The sequence below is a fragment of the Anas acuta genome, chromosome 7, assembly GCF_963932015.1.
Source record: "Anas acuta chromosome 7, bAnaAcu1.1, whole genome shotgun sequence".
NCBI lineage: Eukaryota > Metazoa > Chordata > Aves > Anseriformes > Anatidae > Anas > Anas acuta.
In genome coordinates this window covers 32,647,198-32,667,869 of record NC_088985.1, presented here as the reverse complement: position 1 = coordinate 32,667,869, position 20,672 = coordinate 32,647,198, and the positions used below count along the sequence as shown (strand labels likewise).

The following is a 20,672-nucleotide window of genomic DNA, read 5'->3' as shown; positions in this document are numbered from 1 at the left end:
TATTGTTGTTTAAGTAACTGCTGGGGATGAATAGACTACGTAGAACCAAATGACAAGCAATATATCACTTGAACATTACTAAAACCATTTTAGCACTGAGAAAAGCTGAACATTGGTCATTTGCGGGAACGCTGCTGCTGTTCTAAACAAATGTGGCGAAAACAAACCCAAGCTCCCAATTAGCAATAGAGCAACCACACTTGTCATTCACACTTTGCAACTGCCCCCAGGCAGTGTCATGCACTTCTAAATTCAGCTCCGAGTTCTGTTTTGTTCTTTAAACCTCGGCACTGTCACATTTCAAGCCATTTATTTACCTCAGCACATTCATGTGATCTTGCCAACAATCCCTAGCACGTTATCAGAGACCGAGACTTGGGGCACACAGAGCTTCAAGCTTACAACACTTTCAAGTTGCTTGTGTTCGGTTTTCCACAGACAACACAAATGCTGTTTCAGGGCTTCTAGTCAAGTAAAATTTCTTCCTTAAAATGAAAAACCAATGTTTTCAGGTGGAATTCTATTAATGTCAGTTCAGCTATTCAGACAATAATTCCTTGTCTTATTTTTGGGAGGTAGAGGTGTTTGGAACATGCATATGCAATGCATCATTGAGTGCTAATATGTGTTTACCAAAGCAGAGCTTTCATAAAATAAATTTGTGCTATTTCTAAATTTCTCCTCCAGAAATCTGTTTAAAGGTTTCTCGTGCCTTCTTGATATTTGCTCCTATTACTCGGTTTCCTGTGAAGACATAAATGCAGTGACTTTGGCAACTAAAGGATAAAGAGTATATTTCGAATACAATCAGCTGCTAAAACTGAAGACCGCCAGCTGGAAATGTGAGTCCCACCTACAAGAATTGAAGCACTACACAAAAAGTTTACACAGAGGGAGAAGAAAAACCTGCATGTATCCACCCACACCCCCCCTTAAGTGGGCTCTTTGTTTTCATATTCCCTCTTGCCATGTGTTATTTCCTGGCTAAGATTTTCCAAGTGATACTTGCAAGAGTAAGCAGTATGGCTAAATCATGACTGAAAATCAGCTTGCGAAAGCTCTCTAAATTGGGAAAAACAAATTAAATCATCCCCAATCAAATTAGATTTGTGTAGCAGAATGCTGGGTTTTCAAGAGATACAGATTGTTAATTGCAAGTGGGAATTTCTGTTGGAATAACCATATGCATTTCTGTAACAAATATAGAAGGTTCAATGAACACAAGTAATTTTCAGAAGCAGAAGTTTATAGCAAATGTAATGCTTACAAGAAGCAAATTCTGAGCTACCAAATGCGTATTCCTCTCAAAACCTTTAAGTATATTAAAAAATTGTGTTCTTTATTATATTGAGCATGAATCATGAAACCTCCAGACACTGACAGAAGCTCTTATTGCTTTTATCTGTTGTCTCAAATCTTTGACGCACTTGAGGGAAAAATTATAGCCTGACAGACTCCAGGCCTTAAGTCTCAATACAGAGCCTTAACAATGACTTTCAACAAGATTCAATATTTAAGCTACGTTTCAGAGCTGCTTGATATGACTCTGCAGAGTTTACCTCTAAAAGAAAGCCTCAAGCCACCATCCAACACCTCTCACAGTTGGAGGGAACTGTTTAGAGGAAGTTACGGCCAAGTCCCCTGACATTTCAGGGCTCCAGCTGCAGCTGGCATGCAACAGGCTGGAACAGAAGCGAAGGAATGTTTTCCTGCTGGGAGCCTCACCCCTACTGCCAGGAAATGCCCAGCTGCCCACCAAATCGCTTCCTCTGGTCACCAAAGCCTTCAGGTCAGCGTCTTTAGAAGTCTCTCAAAAGCTACAGCATCACCAGTTTCTCATGATGATAATTCCATTATGAAGCATTTGTTTTCAAGAGAAAAAAAGGAAAGTATTTTCATACTGCCCACTTACTGTGCCAGAAAAAGCTCTGTATCTTAGTCAAGGACGGTGTAGCTACTGCCTGAGTCAAACCAGAGATCACCCCTACACACAGGTGCAGGGTAGCTCTGCCAGCTTCCAGTAGCTGAACTTCAGCAACCTGAGGTCTCTCCTGCAGGCTGAATAGTATCCATTAAATAACAAAAACAACAAAAATCACATTCCAAAAACAAAGAAGTTGTTTTGAAAGAGCCTAAGTGGCACATGAAAGAAATACTTGCCTTTCCCTGCAGTTCAGACAGGTTTTTGTAAAGCTTGCCACAAAGTTCTCATGTTGACTTGCACATACAGCTGAGACATCCCCCTCACCTCTGGGTGACAAAGCCAGTAACAAGAACATCGATATTCACAGATTGAAAAGCCACAAGCTCTTTGGTCTAGGTGCAGACCCCTCTCAAATGAAGGGCTGTTTCCCGTCAATACTGCTGTTGCAGTTAAATCTGATCTCCTCCATCTCACTAGTGAGTACTAACCTCTGAGAGGTCAAAGATGTGGGACCTCTGCTACCAAAACACAAGCCCCAAATGCACCTGAACTGCAGATTTGATTAAACTCTGCCACACACACACCAAAATAGTTACCTCTTCCTTTACAGAGCAAACAGTCAACTCACAAGAATCAGCATATCAAGCTTGAAAGGGTTTTCATTTATTTAAAGCCAAAAGTCGTTTCAGAGCAGGCAGGAACTCCAGGACACTTCATGCATCTGACTTGGGACAAGTTTGACAATTCCTGATCTCTTTGTATAAGAAAGAGTCAGGAGGAGAAGGGGGAAGATGGGGACAGCCTCGTTACATTCAGCTTCACTTCTGCCAGTAAGATTCAACAGGAAACTAAACCAGAAACACCTCACCTCAACATTTATTTCTAACTAGGTTAGCATGTGGCATACACAGTTAAGTCCCAGGGTTTGTTTAACTAGGATCCATTTAGAAAAAAAAAGAAAAAAAGTGGGTGAAATTACAAAGTACATCTTATTTAAGGAAAGTAGGAAAAACCCTCTGGTAAATACGTTTGAAGATCTCACCTCCCAGGCAGAAGGTACAGAACTCTTTAATGTATGTATTTGAGTAGATAAAGGATGTGCAGCAGCCCACAGCTCTCCTCTAGTCCCTGCTCACTTCTGTAGGAAGGAGCAAGCAGCAACAGGGAACAAACTGCTCGCTGGTTCTGAGCACCTTTTTTTGCTGGGTTGCATTTAACACAGATCAGTTTGACATCTGGTTTGTCACACACATCACAAGTACATTGTGCTGACAGCGAAGGAAGGGGACCAAACAGCACGAGCAGGCACTGGTGAGAAACAGCTCCGTAACCACTACAACTGAAACTAAAGTGTCAGAAAAAACAGCTTGAGGTCCCGTAGGAAGCAGCTTGTAAAACAGAGAGAACTCTAAAGCTGCAAGTCTCTGGCATGGAATAGTTTCCAGAACAGACAGGCCATTTCTAAGGCACGCCACCTCAGGAAGTCAGTTGTGTGTGACATATTTAGTTCAGCAGCCAGAGTTAACACATGGGCTGCCATCCCTTAGGGCGATGCTCAGGACCCTTCTGGGGCCTTAAACCTGCTGATAAATCCTCTGGAATCAGGGCAGCACTCCTCACACCAAGCAAATGTGGGCTTCTGTCCTCAAGGCCTTCACCTTCACTAGACTTCAAAGGAATTTTCTTCATGATTTTTGACTGTAGAAGAACGTCAGGGATTCTGACAAGAAACTTTTCCATGACTCTGTAATGCCGCTGAGGAGTAGGGCAAGCACCCAGAGCTGGAATGTTGGGTTGCATTATAACTTGTGACTCAGTTCAGATTTCATGCTATCAGATGAAGACACCTAACCGGACATCTCTTCCTCAATACTCTGAAAAATACTGTTTGGTAACAAGCCTCTCATTAGAAAAAAAAAAAAAAGACACGTATAGCTATGTAATTTATTATTTTTTAAAACATATCTGTTGAGAGGTACTGCTTCAGTTGCTGAACCAGCCATTCACAACCATTTCCAACAGCTGAAAACCAACACGGTAACACTAATTTCCTAAGGCATTTAATAATACATGACTGCTCGTTTGCCCCTAGTTGAGCTCCAGAGGTGAGACATCTTATCACCGCCTCCCTCTTACAAGCAGGTCATGGAATCTGAGCGTGCAGTGCCCAAAAGCCGGGTCCAAATACCTGTCTGAGCCGTGCTCAGAAACCTGTGGTGGTTGTTTCTCCTGCAGGGGTGGGGAGAAGGCTGGGCAGGGTGGAGAGGACAGCATCACTGCCCTGCTTTCTGGAACAACTGCTCCCTCCCAGTCTCGTTTCGTCTGGCACCGCTGCTCAAGGTATTGATCATCAAGGCCAACACAGCAAGAGCTGAAGCTTTCACTCAGCAGGAGGGTCTGTCCTTTTTCTAGTGACAGAAGAATTCAGCGCCTTAACTACTTCTGTTCTTTTATATATACACACACAGATATAAATAAATTACAGCCGTGACAGCAATAAAACCATGCTGTAATCTACATACAACTGCTGGCCGAGAGCAGCCGAGCAGAGCACAAACAGGGCAAGCTACGCATGAACAAACTCCAGATCAAGATCTGAGGCGAGGCGCTTACAGCAGGGTTAAACAACATTTTTCTACCACACTGGAAGAGGTACACTGCGAACATCGAAACCCCTAACAACCTGCGATGCTAACAGGATTCAGATTGCCTGCAGGTGACTCAAGTACTACTTTCACTTCACAGAAAAAAAAAAAAAAAAACACCAACAGAGAGAGACATCACGTAAACACAGGCATGACCTCGGCAAGCCCCAGACTTTGTTTACGGCAAATATTTACAAGTTCACTGTTTTGTTGCTGTTTTGTTTTTAATCCAAATTCTCGCCACGATTCAAAGAAGTCTGAAATACAGTTTTCAAGATGAGCAAGTTTCTGAACATGCCCTTATGGTTGAGGGAGGAGAAACTGTTATAAAGCTCAGTTCCAGCTCATTAGACTTAGACCTGTCATCTAAAGCAATGCTTTGCAAGGTTCGCCAGTACTGCCCGTTTCAACCCACGGATGTGTAATGATTTACTCTGCCCCCAAAATTCTGCTCAGAATTAAGTCAAGGCTTCCAAAAACTGGTAGAGACACAGTTAGATCACAGCCTTTCGATAGACTATTAAACATGTCAATGCATACAAGTTATGACTTTGGTTTTTTTAATTCAGCACTGACTCATCACACAGCAATCTATTTACTCACTTCCGCTCAGTGGCCTTTATTATAATTAGTCCGATGTAATAAAACTGTCTAGTTCGGGGATATCCAGCTCTGCCTTCACATACAGAAGAGTTATTGACCCAAGAAAATCAGTCTGTGATCAAAGTGCTCCCTTCTCAGGCTTCCTTTCAGCCTACCCAGCAAGGCATCCCATTTCACCCTCCTAGAACCCGTTTTCACTAAGACCATCCAGAGTCACAGAGTTGGAAAAACAAAACCAAAAATCCACTGAAATAGGAAAGAGTGACTAACATGAACATCACGCAGGCTAGGAGACTTAACTATCAGGTTACTTTTCATTACTCGGCGGGTCGTGCACAACAGGCATCGCATTTATTCGGACTGGAAGTGCAGAGTCCCATTACAAAGTCCTGCTTAGGAGCACACGGACAGACTGCTGAGCCCTGGCAAAGCCTCCACAAAGCCGATGGGCTCTGGGAAATCACAGCAGCAGCTGCATGAAAACAAGCGACCGATGCTTCAAACAGCTGCCTCCAGAACCAGCCCGCGAGTTTGCGCTTTTGTTACTCCGGGTAGAATAAGAGCTTTTATGCCTGTTGTATTTACAACACAGCAAATCTAACGCAGAATTTGTGCGAAAACACGCATTTCCTTGTCCAGCTGCACTGCTGGCTCGCGGACCACGAGGTGTTTTGTGAGGTGATTTATCAGCTTAGCGCTGCCAGAACTCCGACCTGGAACAGGGAGTGAGACGTCACGTTACACCCAACGGGCTGCAATATCACCTAAGAGACGCACACGAACGGCACCAAAAGGACAAAAGCACCGGGACTGAAGCGTGAGGACGTGACACGGGACGGAGCAGGGCGAGAAACAGGTCTGTGGATAAACATCTGAGAGCCGCTGCTCACCCGGAGCTCGCCCCAGCCTTTTAAGGCTCACGGAGCAGGCTGTACTCACCCAGAGTTGGTCCTATATGTGTTTAGGGGTTAACACAAACCCCACTTTCATAAAGCTGTAAGTAACAGCTGCGTGATGTGCCACACACCACATACCCTCTGCCACACAGCACATACCCAGCTGCTTAGGACACAGCCCCGGCACCCTTCAGCTGCGCTCCTCAGAGAGGCAAAGAAACCCCTCAGAGACTCGGGGACCCTCCTCAGGGACCCCCTCTCCCCTCAGAGACCCCCCTCATAGCCCCAGGGCCCCCCCTTCCCTCAGGGACTCCCCTCAGAGACCCAAAAAGACCCCCCAGGGACCCAAAGATCCCCCCCAGGGACCCCCTCTCCCCTCACAGACCCCCCTCACAGCCCCAGGACCCCCCTCTTCCCTCATGACCCCTCTCAGGACCCCCTCGCCGCCCCCCCCCCTCCCCTCCGGACCCCCCCGCCCGCCATTTCGAGCCGCCCCCCGCCGCTGCCATTTTCCCTCACCGGCCCTCAGCTGCAGGCGGCCGTCCCTGCGGCTGCACCAGAGCGCCCGCTCGCCGCTCTGCAGGATGTAGTGGTCCTGGGCTTGGAAAAGCTCCATCCTGCCTGCCTCCTGCCTGCCTGAGGCCGCGCAGCGCCGGCTGAGGGGCGGGGGAGGCGCGCTCCCGACGCGAAGCGCGGGCACGGCCGCGGGGACGCGCACGGCCCCGCTGCGCGCGCTGCCCCCCCCCCCCGCCGCTCCCGCTCCCCCTCGGGGTCCCGGCGCCGCCCGGGCTCGGGGCGCTCCCTGCGTTCCGGCCGCTGCGCCGCACGTGACCCCGCCCGCTGGCCCCGCCCCCCGAGGGCTTAAAGGAGCAGCGCGGGGCCCTCCCCGCCACACAGCCCCTCAGTGTTTGCCAGACCCCACAGCCCCCTCAGCCCCAAGGGGTTCCCCTCCTTCCCTGCTCCCCTCCCAGGAACTGGGAACCCACGTTACAAAGCAGTCCTCACATAAAAAACGCCCCACCACACACCCAGCCAGCAGGGCAGGGCTGGGCTCGTTGGCTTTGCTGTTTCCCCAAAAAATAAATTTTGTCCTGAAAATGCAGTCATGTCCCGCCTCAGCAGTTGTGCGTGGTGCTGGAAAAGAGGTTTCCTCATCTTGTATTTGTCCACCCTTCTTAATGACTGATTTTCTTAAATGGCGCTAGAAAGGTAGACTTCTATATAGAATTATATAAACCCTTTCCAAGGCTTTATATAATTCTGTGTATAGTTTAAGTTTTTTATTTTAAATCACACATCAGACCTCTGATCTGCGTTGTCATTCCCACATACCCGTAACTAATGCAGGAACCCTATGAAGGGAACTGGACTCTACTCGCTCTGGTAATAGATCCTAGCACCTGCCCCTGTTTTCCCCAGGGCAGGTATGCAAAGGACACAGGGCGGGTATGCAAAGGACGCCCACCCTTCCTTCCCCTTCTTGGCTGCAGATCCTGACTGAAAATGCTGAGCTTGGTGACTGCCCTGCAGCTCCCAGGGCGCTGGCCTGCCACATTCCTGTGTGTGGCGTCCATTCAGGGGCAGATTGTGCCAGTCAGGCCAGGCCAGCAGGTATTAGGCAAGAGACGGGCTTAAATGGCTTCTCAGCATTTTCATAAATAGATCTCTTTTGTTTTCTTCTTCATGTTCCCATTTTAATGTCTTTATTGATGACTTGGATGAGGGAATTGAGTGCCCCCTCAGTGAGTTTTCAGATGACAGCAAGTTAGGAGGAAGTATCCATCTGCTGGAGGATGGAAAGTCCCTGCAGAGGGACCTGGTTAGGTTGGATCGATGGGCAGAGCCCCAGGGGATGAGGTTCAACATGGCCAAGTGTCAGGTCCTGCACTTTGGTCACAACAACCCCGTGCAGCGCTACAGGCTGGGGGCAGAGGGGCTGGAAAGCTGTGCAGTGAAAAAGGAGCTGGGGGAGCTGGTCAGTGCTCGCCTGACCACGAGCCGGCAGTGTGCCCAGGTGGGCAAGGCCAGCGGCACCCTGCTCGTGTCAGGGATGGTGCAGCCAGCAGGGCCGGGGAGGTGCTCGCCCCCTGTGCTCTGAGCTGGCTTCAGCTTTGGGCCCCTCGCTACAAGGACATCGAGGCCCTGGAGAGCGTCCAGAGGAGGGCCATGAAGCTGGGGAAGGGCCTGGGACACAAGTCCTATGGGGAGAAGCTGAGGGCACGGGGGGTGTTTAGTCTGGAGAAGAGGAGGTTCAGGGCACACCTCATTGCTCTCTACAGCTCCCTGAAAGGAAGGTCTGGAGAGCTGGGGTCGGCCTCTTCTCACAGGTAACTGTGATAGGAGCAGAGGGAATGGGCTCAGGTTGTGCCAGGGGAGGTTCAGGCTGGAAATGAGGAGACATTTCTTCTCAGAAAGAGCAGTCAGGCATTGGGATGGGTTGCCCAGGGAGGTGGTGGTGGCACCGTCCCTGGGGGTGTTCAAGGAGGGGTTGGACGTGGTGCTTGGGGGACAGGGTTTAGTGGGTGACATTGGTGGTAGGGGGGCGGTTGGACCAGAGGATCTTGGAGGGCTTTTACAACCCTAATGATTCTAGGATTCTGTGATAAAAACAATGTTGTGTACTGTCAAAGGCCTATCAAACATACCCAGCAAGGCAGTGAAGGGTTGGATTGTTCCACAGATCTGATATTGAAAGACTTCCTCTTGAGGGCGTATGTTTAAAACTGTGCATTTAAGTAAACACAGGCAATTAAAGCTTCTTCTTAGTATTGCTGTACATGCCCATATCCAAGGGGACTGATGGTACGGCTTTCACATTCACTATGGTGCACCACTTTCCTCTTGTTTCATTAGACTCTAAAAGTACACAGCAAATGAAACTATGCTATCCTTTGTGTAAGAAGTAGTATTTTGTGTTCACATCTTATTTCCCCTACTGTAATTTTTACAAAGGATTGTTGTTTGGATTAATTGGTCCATGATTCACAGTATTTAGAAGATGTAGATTTATTTTTATTTTATTTTATTTCAGTGTTACAACAATATAAATCCTTGAAGAGGTGGTTTTTTTTTTTTTCTGCAAAAAGGAATCTGAAAGCAAGGTAATGAAATCATTTGGCTCTTTGGATAAAAAAAAAAAAAAAAAAAGTAGTAAAAGTGCTTATATGCTTAAAGTGTTAATTGTGCTTCTAATAAAGTCATTAAAGATTATTCACATCCAACTTTCTAAATTCATGCTGTTACATAGCTATTGAACGCACCAGGAAAATGACAAATACAAAATGCTGGAGACAGCATTTTTGTAGAGTTTTGTGAGTTTGAAGTTTCAGAGAGATTTTAAGTATGAAACATGAGTTTTTACAATTAACTGAGTAGTTAATTGTCAATTCCATTTCAACATTTGCTTAACAGTTATTGTATACTTAAATCCATCCTTGTTAAGCAATCTAATGAATCACTTTGTAATAAACAGAACTTAAGCAGATACTTAAAACTCTCCAGTGTATTTCATTTTGCTTTCATCCTCCATCCCATCAATTTTCTTCACAGATACCTTGTAAGTCAGAGGGAATTCTGGTGATGCACTGATTCTTCGGACTGTCCTTTGCTGTCTGCAGTGTCAGTATCTAGCATGAGGAGAAATTGTTTCAGAACTAATTTAGTAACATTGCAATCAAATCAGAATGAATGTCATGAAGATGAAGGCTTTTCCTGAAGCTTTCTGAAACAATCTTGACGTTCCAACGGGAATATAAAAAGTAGATCTATGTTTTATGTCATGCAAGGAAGACAGGCAGGAGGGATCAAGCTCATTAGCTTGTTTGGTTCATCATCGTAGACAGTAGAAAGTTGCTGGGAGGAAGAGATGGGCGTTTTCTAAGCTCCAAAAAAAGATCTAATGGCAAGTGTTTGGTATTATTGAAGTCTTTTGCATATACATTTATAAATAAGCCAGCACTGAAAAAAGTCACACCAAGAAGGATGTGCTAGTAGTTCCTACAATACCTTTAAAAGTATTTTATAGAAAACTACAGAGTAATCCTGTAGGCAAAGAATGTATATCCAGAAGAACAATGTATGTGGTATTCTGTGAAGAAAAAATATTTTTCCATTTGTATCTGAGTATTTTTCTCCTGTAGTTCATGCTGGTTTAAGGCACTATTACAGCTGTTTGCTTCTTTTTTTTTGTTTTTTTGTTTCCCCTAGAAAACAACTTCAGCAATAATTGTCCTAGGTCCTGTCTAGCTTGAGTGGTAAATGACTTAAATAATATTAGCCAAATTGACCTCTGCTTCACACAGCATCCACAGGCCATGGTTCTACAAACACATATAAAACTTCCACTCATCTTTCATTGACCTCAAGAAAATGAAGCCAAGATGCAGAAGTATTAATGTAACACATGGGAAGCAGATAATTTTGGCAGTGGATATAACAACATGCAGTCCTTTTACAAGTGACAGATGTGATCTCTAGTCTCTCATGACTAGCCTTTTCCCTGGGGCAGCTCTGGTAGCTTGTTTAACAGACATATTTTTCCTCCATATTGCAGTATTAATATCAGTTAATGTTGTATTCATGAGAATAAATTTTGAAATGGGTGTATAGACAACTTTCAATAGAAGATTCTTTACTGCTTGGGAAAAAAAGGCCCAGCATAAACAAAAATAGAAATACATTTTCACTCTCTGGGACTGTTTACAAATTTTGAAACAAAAAAGTTGTATTAATGACGGAAGCTTGCTGATGAAATGCATACATAATAAGGCTTTGGACTCTCTGCAATTGCAGGGCTACCAAAAACATTTGACTTCTGATAAATTTTGCTGCCTAACAAATGGTCTGGATGAGACTGCATGTTCAGCTGTACCAGACAGCATTAGTGACCTGAAATTTCGTTTTGACCTTTCCACAATGCATTAAAGCTAATAAAGCCTCTGCCCTGCAAGTTAAAATAGGCGAAGCAGAGTTTGGAAAGAGTGTCAGGCTCTTAGAATAAAAATGCCTCTGTATAAATTAAATGTGAAAGATACTCACTTAAGAATTATTCCAGGGGACAACAGAGAAGATCTGTATTCAGAAGAGATGAGGGCTTTATGTTTCAGTGGGATTCTCCCTTTGCCCCAAAAGCCATTTCCTATGTTCTTTCCCATGCATTTCCCTTTCTCTCCTCTGCTCGCTTTATTTAATAAATACTGTAATTTCTTGACAGTGAAATGTTTTATACGGTGTTAGTTTATCATTACAAAAACAACCTACAGCTGCTGAATATTTCTGCAAAGAAAAAAAAAAAAAAAGATACTTCCTTAGTTTTCATTTATTTGCTCCTGCTGAAGTTTTCTCTATCTTATTTTCCTGATCATTCTTTCATTTTTCCAAATTCTTCCTCTCTTCTTCCTTTTTCCTGTTCTCTCCTGTTATCTCTCTCTGTTGCCTGTAGCATCTGCATTCATGGACTAACTCCTGCCTTACTTTCTTCCCATTCTTTCTTGTCTCACTGAACAGGGGTACTCTAGGGGCGTGAGGCCAGGAGAGCTGTGAGCAGGCCTGGGAGAGAAGAAAAATATTTCTGATGCCTGGACAGTATTGGCCGCTGGACCACACAGACGTTTTTAGATGGTTACCAAATCTTTTCCTGCTGTTAACATCAAGTGAATGGGAGTTTCAAAAGGAAAGGTACATCTCTTTATTTTTTGTTCCTATTCTGGCATAAGCTACAGAAGCTACTGAAACTTGCATCTCAAGGATATCCTGTTAGGAACATGGGCTTCAGGTTCCTACTTTTCAGTCTGCTATGCATCCCTACCCTGAGGCACCTTTTAAAGTCCTGGGAGAAGGCAATAGGTGGTGGAAAAAAAAAAAAAAAACAGCTCTTCTGGCGTTCTGCTGGCAGTCTTTAATCTGACCGATGATTGCCAGGATCTGACATTTTATACTGCTTGAATGATGCAAGCAGGCAGGGTTTAGGAAGCATTACTGGTTCTGTATAACATTTCTTTAAAAAGAAATACTTCCTTCAAATAGGAAAAATTAGGGTAAGAATTGGGGGAAAAAAAAATGTGTTAAGTACAGCAAAATCTGAACTGAATCAGAGTGCAGAAAGAATGTCATAAACACTAGGCATGAGTTTTAATTGCCGATTAGAATTGAAATTTACGTCAAGGAAATAAATAGATAAAAACAATTAGGAAGGGGAGCAAGGCAAGCAGACACAGAAAGACTCTTAGCAACAGACGGATGCAGGCAGCTCTCCTAGCAGAACACCATTGTGCTGTTTCCTTACTTGTAAATGAGAAACATTTATAGTGCAATAAAACAAAGCCTAGCCCAAGAAGAGAAAGGACTGTAAAACTGCAAGTTAAATAAATAGACTGCACTGGGACATAGTTTGTTTCTCTAAGTGAAAGTTCCTGCTCTACAAAGAAAGCTTTTAGCTGCCTAGGAGGAAAGGGTGAGGAACAGCAAGACCCTGAAGTTTTTCAGGTGCACTGCTCAGTAGAAACCTTCTGCTGGAGAGATGTCACTCTGTGACCCTGCAAAGAAGCTGACAATTGACAACTAAAAGAGATTCTTGAGTTTAGCTCTTCTCCTCACTCACTTCCCCGCCTGGTACACGAGCAGGGCAGAGCAGGTGCTTCTGTTAATGAGTCCCAGGCAGCAGTAGCTGCAGCATTGCCTGCACTCCCTGCTTCTGAGAAATGTGTGATGCCTTAAGGAAAAAAGAAATTTGAGAATGGTTTGGGGCTGAGATTCAATTCACTCAGACGGGTGATGAGGCAGATATTTGAGAAATTAACTCTCAGCAGGTAGAAGATCCTCTTTTAGCTGCCAATTTTACACACCTGCCTACATGGAATATTTGTCGTCATCTTCTAGGCAGTGCAAGCAGACACCTTATTCAGTGCCACCATTCCTTCATTTCCTTTTTTTTCAGTTTTTAAATGACAGGATGAAAGATGTCCTGCCCACTGCTGTGGACTCCACCCTGTCAGTGAAAGTTGAACTGGACTTGGTATTTGTCACACTACAATACACACAGCTACACCAACTAGTGTTCAACTCCCTCGCATTGAGCAGCACTGTTCCAAAACTGTGCTTTGAAAGGGCTCATTGCTCTCTGACACAACATTTCTCCACTAGCATATTATTCGAGTATGTCTACTGGTTATGCTACACAACATGTGACTGAAGGACATTCAGAAATGAGAAATCTCCTTATTGAATGTTCACAATCAAGACCCAGGCAAGCACTTGATTTTGGAGGGTACTGAACAATCAGTCTCGAAAAACATTTATTATATGCTTGACTTTAGATTTATAAATTAAATTATATTTAATGAGACATTTCTGCCTTTTAAAACGAGCATGGGATTCAGAACTTTCCTGGTTTAAGACTAGGAACCAAATACCTTGATGGGATTTGCTCCCATCTCTTTTCTCTATTTCTGTGCAGTCTGCACTATCACGTGCTGGACATTTTTCACTGCTGTTTGCAGCAGCAGCTCTGTTCTGTGTGCATTTTCCAGGCAGTTCAGTGCTGTAGTGCAGGGCATAGGGTTGCCGTTAAAATAATTCAGAGCTCCTTGCAGGAATTCAAGGACAGACCTTGCTTTGCCCTTGTTCACCCTTTGATCAGGTTTTTTTTTTTCCCCTTGGGTATCTTTCTGTTTACATTCAATGCGGTTTCCTTAGATTCACAGCTGGACAGTGTTTTCATAAGCTCGTGAGCCTCAGCTAGTGAGAAAAAAAGAAAAAAATAATAAAAAAAAAGGAGAAGGAACTTTGCATTTTTGCAATTCATTGACAATAGCTAACAGGAAGGAAATGCACAGGCATTAGTCATGCACTCTCACTCTCAGTATTACCTGATTGCCCACAGCTTGATTTCAAATTTAAATGTTGATTAATGGGAAGTGATCTGATTTAGCAACAGTCCGGGCCTGCAAGTACAACTGACTGGCTCGGTTGGATAAATACACAGCTCTTCCTGAGATGAATGCCATCAGTTTCAGAAACAACTGTGTAAGAGAATGTGAGGATTTTTATTTATTTTAAAATAAATTAAGAAATGGTGGAATATTTTTGTTTGTTTGGAGAGACTTTCATGCTCTGGTAGCTTCCAGATGAGCATCAGAGAAATCGTCTTTGGCAGTCAGTATGCCTATAACATATTTGAAGCAATCTTGTATTTTATTGTCATATTCAGCTCCTGCCTCCTTTACTATCAGAGATATCAGCTCACAGGTGCAGTTGGTGGAAGTTTTGTGGTACGGACATTTACTGCTTTGCTTTGAACTGCCAAGTTGAGCCATCATTTACTTAGCTATCCAACAAGGAATGGAAGTAATTTTTGCTACCTTATGATGTATATAAGGTATATTCAGTCTAGCAGTTTACAGAACTGTCAAGTTACATGATGAATATAAAAAGCAGTCATTCAGTGACATCAGCCAGATCCCTCAGTACTTTGGGATGCACCTCAGCAGTTCCCAAAAACTTTGCATGTCAGTTTAAGTAGTCCCTACATTGCTCTTCTTCCTACCACAGGGAGGACTGCTGAACCCAAAGTTAGACAAGGAGGCATGGGAGGCCTTATAGCAGATTAGTAAAAAGAAAATCTGAGGCAAAAAAAAGGGCCTCAGCCTTTTCTATGTCATCACAAGGTTGCTGATGCCTCTCAGCAATGGGATCACTTTTTTTAGGTCATCTTGATGCCAAAGTAGCTATAGAAACCTTTCTTCTTCATACCCCTTGCCAGTTTTTAATCTAGCCATGCTTTGTGCTTCCTATTTCCATCCCAGTGTGCCCAGGCGATGCATCTGTATTCCTCCTTGGCAGTCCATATGCACTTAGGTTTTCCATATGCTCCCTTTTTGCATGTCAGCTTGGTGAGCCCTGTTCAGTCCGGCTGGCCTGCTGTTCTGCCTGCTGCTTTTCTTGCAGGTTGGTTATTTGCAGACAGGACAGACTGGTTTGCCTCTTTCTGCAACTCAAATGTCTTGAATACAGTGTCCCACTAATACAGAAGTATGAATAATAAATCCACGAGGCTATACTCCTACTATCTTCAATCACATCCATGGTTGAGGGCTTCTACAATATTCAAGTCAGATTCTTAATTTACCTAATCCTTAATCAGATATTTACTAGCCTGACATGGCAGCTCCCCAGCTGTGGGACATGGTCAATGAGCTGTGATGCAAGAAGGGCTCGAGCGACTTCCCGACTGAAATGTTTTTGAAATGGCTTCTGTGGATTTTTATAGGGGTTATATTAGGCATTAAACAGACACTCTGAAAGCCTGCTCTGGGAAGGAACCTCCTCAGAAGAGAAGGAACACAGTAGGCTCTTCTGACTGGCAACACAGCAGATAAAAAGAGGTTTGTGACAGCCAACAGTCGGCACCAGAACACTTCAGAGATACCTGTAAAAGTCTTTTTGATATTAAATATTCTGAAAAATGCTTATATGTTGTTTTACAACAGAAAAAGACAAAACCACTGGGATGAATGTTACCTTTTGGAAACAAACTGGAAACTTTCTCAAAACCAGGGAAAGCAGCTCACCATAAGAATTTTTGCCAGAATTTATTTTTAACTTTTTTTTTTTTTTTTTCCACTGGAATAACTTTCTCATATGGTGACTGTAGTTGTTATCTCTACAGGCAGAGAGACTCTGGCATTTCCTCCTTTCCCATGGAAACGTCTTATTTGCCAATGGGAACATTTCCATTGACTCCACTGAGCACGTAGGAAAACAATACGATTTTCTATTCAAAATGTGTGTGTGGTTAACATCTGCAACACGCCTTGTGCCCTATGGGTAATATATTGACTTCCCCGTGTTGCATTTTCTGTTAAGATCAAATCAATGAGGCCATTTGCAAAAGTAAATGGGAATGCTTTGACTGCCTACAATTACGTTGTTTTATTTTATTCTACAGCTACAGATTGCACTTGCAGTCTACCAAGCAAGTACAATCACACATGGAAAGATTGCTTCTTGTGTCCTTGGTCCACCTTCGTAAGTTAAAATACTATTTGTAGTATACCAAGACCACATTTAATTCTTAGTTTCTCCTAGGTAAATGACTCCCAGTCCTCACCAGCATTGTAATAAAATCCACAGCTAATTTACACCAGATTCCACTTGTTTTTCCCAATCTGATCACGTAGGCATATTGTTTTTCTGGTAGTTTTGCGTTGTACAGCGTAGGCTATTTCAAACACAGAAAATCCTTCACTAAATAGATTATATTTTTTACTGCACAGGCCCAGTTTAGTCTTTCCATTTATTAAAGGCTGATTGAGCATTAATCCAATTTTTCAGAAAGCATCAAAGAAATCCACACAACAGACTCATTTTCCCCGAGTGGGAGCTTTTGCACATTTTTCATACAAGAAAATTTCCTTTCCATACCTACAGATACCTGTCCTTTTATAAAAGAAATGTTCAGTGTAGTTGTTGTAAAACAGGCTTTCTCACAACCAGGCATTTATGTTAGGGTGAGGTAAGGTGAGGTCAGAATTTAGGCTTGTATGGAAATATTTCAGAGACAATAGTGTCTTGCTCGTGCTTCTGTATGTGAAACAATATTGAACTCGGTGTCTTGGAAAATAAATTTTTGCTGACACAATAAAGTTTTGCTCACACTCAGTGTCAGCAAAATAAATTTAATAAAAGATAGGATGGAAACCTGTTAGCACCTCATTGAAGAGAGATTCAGAAAGTAAGATTTTAAAAAAGTCTGACAGCAGATTAGAAGGCTCATTACCCTTTAGAAGAGTTTACCTCCTTTTTTACTTTTAAACTTGGGTTGCTTTTTAAGAGCAAAATAGTTCACATAAAACAAAACAAAACAAAAAAGAGATTTTCCTTTCAGAAAGGATATAAAGTAGGCTTTTAGGATCTCTGGAACATAAAGTTCATTTTTTATCTGATACCATTTAGCCAATTTGAATCAATTTCTTAAGTGGTTTCTTGGAAGTTGCTGTTCCAGAGAAACGTTTCAGGGTAATATTCGCCATCCTGTGACATTCGCCAGCACTGCTCAAGCCAGCCTAAATAACCATTTCCTCCTTCCCAGCTGTATGTTTCTATTCCTGTACCATGCCTGCACTGTATAGCCACAAGCATTTGTGCAGCGTATGGTGAACTGAATTCGGGGAACTAAAGCAGCTGCTGAACAACCTCCTAAAATGCTGGTTTTGAAACTGGGCTGCACATAGCAGTAACCAGAGTCATAGTGAACGTACCTGGCCCTTACTGAACAGAAGCGGTTTAATTTTTTAGAGTCAGGATTTCCCTCATTTGGCATTTCACTATGGGTTGTGAAGCCATGCCAGGTCAGATCGTGTCTGTTTTAGGAATTCGGCAGTGCCCACCGTGCCTCCATCACCAAGTGGTGCAGTAAGGTAGGAGAGGATTTGGAGAACAAAACAGCTGGTGCTGAGGATCCTGCTTCTACCCTAAGCACACCGCAGGAGCTTTACCCAAGTCTGGCCCTAGCTTTGTCCTACGGCCCCCTTTGCAACTGCAGCACGCTGGAGGCAGTCCCAAAGCGCACCTCCTGGGTTTGTTTCAGCTTCAGGGAATCCAGTTCACGTGCTCGTCCGTCCTCAGAGCATTAGAGGTGGTGATGAGGATGCCATCCAAAGGAGCCTTTCCACTGACATGATTACATCACTCTTCCAAATGACGTGAGCTGGAACAGTGAGAGCAGCCTTCTGTAAGCCTCCCTGTATCCAAACCAGGTTTGCCAGCACTGCTATGCTGGCTGAAGAGGTGATTATTTTTAACATCACTATTGTAGTGACTCTAGGAGACATAGAGAGCCACAGCAAAACCCTGAGCGTGCCTCATTGCTGCACCTACCCAGTGTTTGTTCTCCAATAGCCCCCATGTTTATAGAACCATGTTTACAGAACCTCAGTGTCCACGTCGAGCTGCATTTACACTGCAGAGAATAGCAGTGTGTGAGAAAGGATTCGGGACGTATGAAGTGCTGAGGGTGACTCTGAGCCCTTTTCCCCTGAGAGCAGAATCTCCAGCTGCTAGGAGATGATTTAGGTCAAAAAACATTGTCAGCTTTTCCTTCATCTGTGCTTTGTGGATAAAAAGGGATGTATAAAATTTGCAGTGCTCAAGCACTTGATGCATAGTTAAGTACCATGCCAGTAATTACAATTCTTGTGACTCTCAAAGGGCTAAACCAGAAGATTAAAAGAACATTATTTTCCTGAGAGATTAAATGTTCTGTGCTTAAATAGCTAGCATAGATGATCATTGCTATTTACAGGCTAAAAGTGTTTATTGCTGGCTTTGCACTTCTCATGCAATGATATGTAGGTCATTGTAAAACCTGGGGAACGAAGATAGACATGAGACTGAAAAAGAGGGCTGAAAATTGGAAAATACGAATCCTTGTTCTGTTTGTCTACCCCTGGATAAATTACTTGTCTTCCTTTTCCAAACACGACTGAAGATAATATTTCTCTACTGTGCAGAGGTGTTAGAGCCTAAGTATACCGATACGTGCAAAATGGTTTTAAAAGAAGTTATGGAAGAGATTACAATCATAATAATTTGCAGATAAGTGAAAGCTCTGTGTTTTATGGAAGTAATAAGAGGGGAAAAATATGTAAGATGGTACCTCAGAGAAATCTGGGAAGTTCTGTATTGTTAGAGTCATTCGTGAAGGGAAATACCAATAAGAAGCCAAGGTGAAATCAGAGCCTCACGTAATGCCTGGTAATTACTAACATGCTTTTCATTTTGTTTGACATTTTAATTATGCTACAACATATATATGTATTTGTGCAATATAGATACTACATATCTATGACAGCCTTAGACCCTAGTTGTAAGGCTGTGTGTGAGCCATCAGAGAGCTGTAGCACTGTGACTGATAATGTAGCTACACAGATGACTCAGCTTTACCAAAAGATGTTTCTGAGAAAAAACCAAAGCCATTCCTGAAAATTTTTACATGTCCTAGAAGCTATATATACTTATATATATATATATATATATATATATATATATAATATTCAATATATATATATATATACTTATATATACTGAATTATCTCTTTGGAGGGAAAAAAAAGACAAAAAGAATTGCAAGGCACCCTTTTATTTATGAAGACACCGTAGGCCTGCCACAGAAACTGCAGGAGGAAACAGATTGATCTCTGAGCAGTTATTGAAGGGAGAAATGACAAGTGTGTGTTGTCATTGCAGGAGTCTACATTTTGTCATCGACCTGGTAGGATCAGGTGAAGACGTGATGGCCTTGGAGTGGTAAGTACTGATCTTTGAAAACTAACAGAGGATAAGTGAGACTCCACAAGGCAGGAAAATTATTTGGGCTTCTAATTTACCGAATGTTTTCCAACGTTTGAAAAATCAACACAAGTATGATTTTTCTCTATATAATATATAACATTTTATATATAATGTTTTAATATTGTATAATAATTATATATAATAAATATTTTATATATTATATATAATATTTATATATAATGAATATTTTATATATATAATAAAATATTATAATATTTTAATATTTTATATAATATATAATATTTTTTCTCTATATAATGCAGAATCTGCACCACCATCCAAGGGCTTAAAAAAGGGAGTCTTGGAGAATTTTAGATCAGCCAGCCTTATTTCTTACATGACAAAAATAGAAAAAATAAAATAAAATAAATCAAAGTATCTACTCTCAGGTACCTGCAAGACAATAAAGAACAGTTAACATAACAAATTTAAGATTCAATACCCTTTCCTCTTATGACAGTCTAGCAGTCCTGGGCAGATTGTGTAAATCTTGACTTAATATGACCTTTGATCCTGCCTCTTGTGATTTTCCCATCATTATAAAAGGAAATATGTTCCGGTTAGGATACCCCCACAAGCCCTAATAGTTAGGAAGTTTTTCCTGTAGAGTTCTTACTATAGGTTAACTGTCACCTAATGCTATGGAGGACAGGCAAGTTCTGTTAGGGGTCCTTGGCAGAATGAGGACTAGCCACAGGGTTGTGGTTATAGAGACTTATTATTACGTTAAAAGTAATAATAATCAGCATAGCCTATTATCTACAATTTGTAGCATGAAGCATAGCTTACAATTGCACAGACTTTCTGCAATTCTTAGTTCCAGATCATGGATTTTGCCATCTAGCAGCAATTAATTATGGTCCAAGTCCAACTGCTGCCTGATTTTAGAAATGGTGTTCCTCATGCTTCCCTGTCCCATGATGGGCGTCACCACATCTTGGCAACCCAGCACCTGGGTCTTGATAATACTGATGGCCTTGTCACCCCATTAATGGGTGGCCCCACAAGCTGTCACCATAGAGGAGGAGAGAGAAGCAGGGAGGACAGTACATGATCAGACCACTTACACAGTATGGGTGGTTGCCTTATCATTGCCTGTGCTAACCAGGGGTCAGGAGCAGGGGGTCCAGTCACATTAACTCACAAGTTTGATACTCATCTGTGTTTTATTGATGGCTCCAATAATGGAATAAGCAGTGTATTTAGTAAATCATCAAGCTAGGAGGGCTTGAAAGCCCACCAGCTATCAGGATTCCA

At 42.8% G+C, this 20,672-nt stretch overlaps 1 protein-coding gene across 1 annotated transcript in view; it reads right to left on the bottom strand.

Moving 5' to 3' along the window:
- The window catches only part of INPP5F (inositol polyphosphate-5-phosphatase F), a 38,928-nt gene extending 32,038 nt beyond the window's left edge, over positions 1 to 6,890 (bottom strand). The window contains exon 1 of the mRNA XM_068688995.1: positions 6,588 to 6,890. Within this exon, the coding sequence (XP_068545096.1) occupies positions 6,588 to 6,684 (97 nt within the window). The 5' untranslated portion in view covers positions 6,685 to 6,890. The remainder of the gene's footprint in view (positions 1 to 6,587) is intronic.
- Positions 6,891 to 20,672: the final 13,782 nt, after the last annotated feature.